The 2,640-nt window shown below is 47.5% G+C and overlaps 1 protein-coding gene across 1 annotated transcript; it reads right to left on the bottom strand.

Moving 5' to 3' along the window:
- Positions 1 to 749: 749 nt before the first annotated feature.
- LOC308639115 (protein BEX1-like) lies at positions 750 to 1,157 on the bottom strand (the record flags this gene model as incomplete). Its single annotated transcript, XM_081277128.1, has 1 exon — positions 750 to 1,157. The coding sequence occupies one exon, from the start codon at positions 1,155 to 1,157 to the stop codon at positions 780 to 782; it is 378 nt and encodes a 125-aa protein (XP_081133254.1). The 3' UTR covers positions 750 to 779.
- Positions 1,158 to 2,640: the final 1,483 nt, after the last annotated feature.

Genomic DNA, 2,640 nt, shown 5'->3' with positions numbered 1-2,640 from the left:
AGAACTAAGAGATCCTAACTCAGTCATTATTAATTTTATTTAAAGGTTTATTTCTTATCAGGCAGAAATCACAGGATGATCAACAGACATTGTAGTTGTGAGGGGAATAGGAGGTTTGCTGGGCTATTAAGATTCGTCTTTGGGCACTCTGTTAAGTATCTGAAAGGAAAAATCTGATAGGAGACTTGCATAATAATAGAGAATGGGTGAAAACAGAAAAATAGAGGTCACACACTCATGATCTTGTCTAAGTTGTGTGAAGCCAGTTGCATCCCAATTCATAAAAAAAAAATTTCCTAAATTTATTCATCTGGCAGAGAGATCCAAATTCAGTCAATGTGCGTTTATGAAGTAACCCTAGTATTCTCATAAGGTCAATAAAATTGTTTTCATTTCTTTTCAAAGGACACAAAATATAAAAAAGCCACATCAACCCATCTCACAGCAATAAGTTCCTGTATTAATCCTTTTGTATATTTAATTTTTATAAATTTTATGTAATTAGATTACATATAAGCTTTAAAATAAAAAAAAACACTGTTTGCTTTTAAACTGCTTTATTAACTTCACAATATATAATGAGCATCTTTCCATGCAATAGGTAAATTCTGCTGACAAAAATCTTACAGACTGCGTCAAAAACACAAACATTCAATTAGAAGCTGGTAACTGGAGACCCAAGAGAATTAATGACATCAGAAGGCTTACAGCGGTACAACAAAACATGTTAGTTTAGGAAGCAAGGGTCTCCCTATTGACTTCAGGGAAAACATCAGGATTCAGGGCATAAGGCAAAACTCATCATGATGGTCATGGTGAGGGGGGTCAGTGCTAACTGCACGCAGGCTATGACTCAACTGCCTTTCCCTCAGCTTTTCCATGAGCTGTCTCACCTCCTCCCCAAACCTTTCCATATTCTCTTCTCTCATCCTTGCCTGTGGCTCTCCAAGCCTGTGCATCAGGTCCCATCTATAGTGCAGGATGGGCTGCCTAACACGGAACCGCCTACGATTTCCTCTAGGCACAAAGTATTCACCAGCTTCCAAAGGGAGGGCCAAGGGCTCCCCTTTATTATCATCTTGCTCCTTTTGTTCCTTTTTCTTTGGGGCATTTTCCATGTTGGTATTTTTTCCCACTTGTTCCTCTTTGGATTCCATTACTCCTAGAAGATAAAAGGCAAGAAAATTCATGAATTTATGATGGACATTTCAGCACCGAGGACAGAGTCCCCAACAGCTCATCTTTCACTATTCAGTGTCCTGGATATCGACGTATTTGTTTAATTTCATTTTTCCCATCTGAAAGGCTTTGTCTGTCCTCTAGGGGGCCTCCAATGTAAGCCCTCCCCTCTCCCTATTGGCCCCCCCGTCCCCCCCAAACCACCATTTTCCCTATGGATCCATCCCCAGATTTCTCCAGGCAGTAAAATGGAGGAGCAGGGATGGGGAAATTGGGGGTTGGGGTCTAAAATTTGACTTTGCACACCTCCCTCTGCCCCCCTCCCCGCCTCCCAGCACTGCCCCTCGCACCCACCTGGGCCTATCCTTGCCGTCTCCCCCTGCTCCTCCGGATTCTCGCCGCCGGCTGTGCCGCCGCCGCCGCGACTCTTAATCCGCAGACCTGCAGACCGAGGTGGGGGCACAGGGGGCTGCTGTAGCCGAGTGCTCGCCCCGGCCCCGGGCTTTTCAGCTGCGCCCCGGGTACCCTCGCCATCCCGCCCCCCACAGCGTTCACCATTTTTCCTCGCAGGACTCCAGAGTGCTCTGCTGCCCCTCCCCCGAGCCTCAGCCGCCCTGCCCCCTGACGCCAGGGCGCCACTACTTATGTGCTCTAGAATGCTGGGGTGTGGAGAAAGCGGGGGGCTCCGCCGTGCTGTCCTCCTGCACCCGCGCTGGGCCTACAAGCTGCTGCTGGCTTGGCCGCTACGCGCGGGCCCCAGGGCCCTTACCTGCTCTGCTTTCCCCGGGCCCGTTGCCAGCCCGCCGTGCGCAGGGCAGCGGGGAGCTGGTAGCCAGACGCGAGTGACGACTGCACCCTGGGCTGCGTCGCTCTGCAGCTCCGGGTCACGTGAAGGCTGAACGTCACCAGAGCTCATCCTCCCCCCAATCCCCCCAACACCAACTGGTGGGCAGTCAACAAGACACCCCCCTCCTGTCTGTGAGCAGTGCCCCCACACGCACTGCTGTGTCACTCATCTAGGTCCTCTCCAATCTGAGGCCCTACAAGTGGCATCACCATCTTGTGGTTGGAGTTGGCCCTTCTCTAGTTACCAGGGAGGATCTGTTCCCTTCCCCCTGCATCCCCCACCCCTTAGCTTGGCCTTGGCCTGTTCTGCTTTAATCTCCTAGCTGTATATATGCTTCCTAATAATTTTTGTTTCCTTCTTTTAAAAAAAATTAGAATGCCTCAAAAATTGGAAATGAGAGAATTTTATTTTTGAAAGAGATGGTTTGCTAGGGAAAGTAAAAATAAAAATTAATTGTTTATGTTCATTTGTACCACACAGAAGATGTTTTCTTCTGGGTTCCACTCACTGTCATTTTTAGAACACTCTAGAGTGCTTGAAATTATTCTGGAAAATAAAAAAGAGGGAATATTCCTAACAATCTGTGTTTCTAAAATCATCTGTTAAGTACAATT

Source organism: Spermophilus citellus, assembly GCF_964194105.1.
Source record: "Spermophilus citellus genome assembly, chromosome: X".
In the NCBI taxonomy this organism is placed as follows: domain Eukaryota; kingdom Metazoa; phylum Chordata; class Mammalia; order Rodentia; family Sciuridae; genus Spermophilus; species Spermophilus citellus.
Note: the sequence above shows the minus strand (reverse complement) of the source record. Positions and strands in the feature narration are given on the sequence as shown.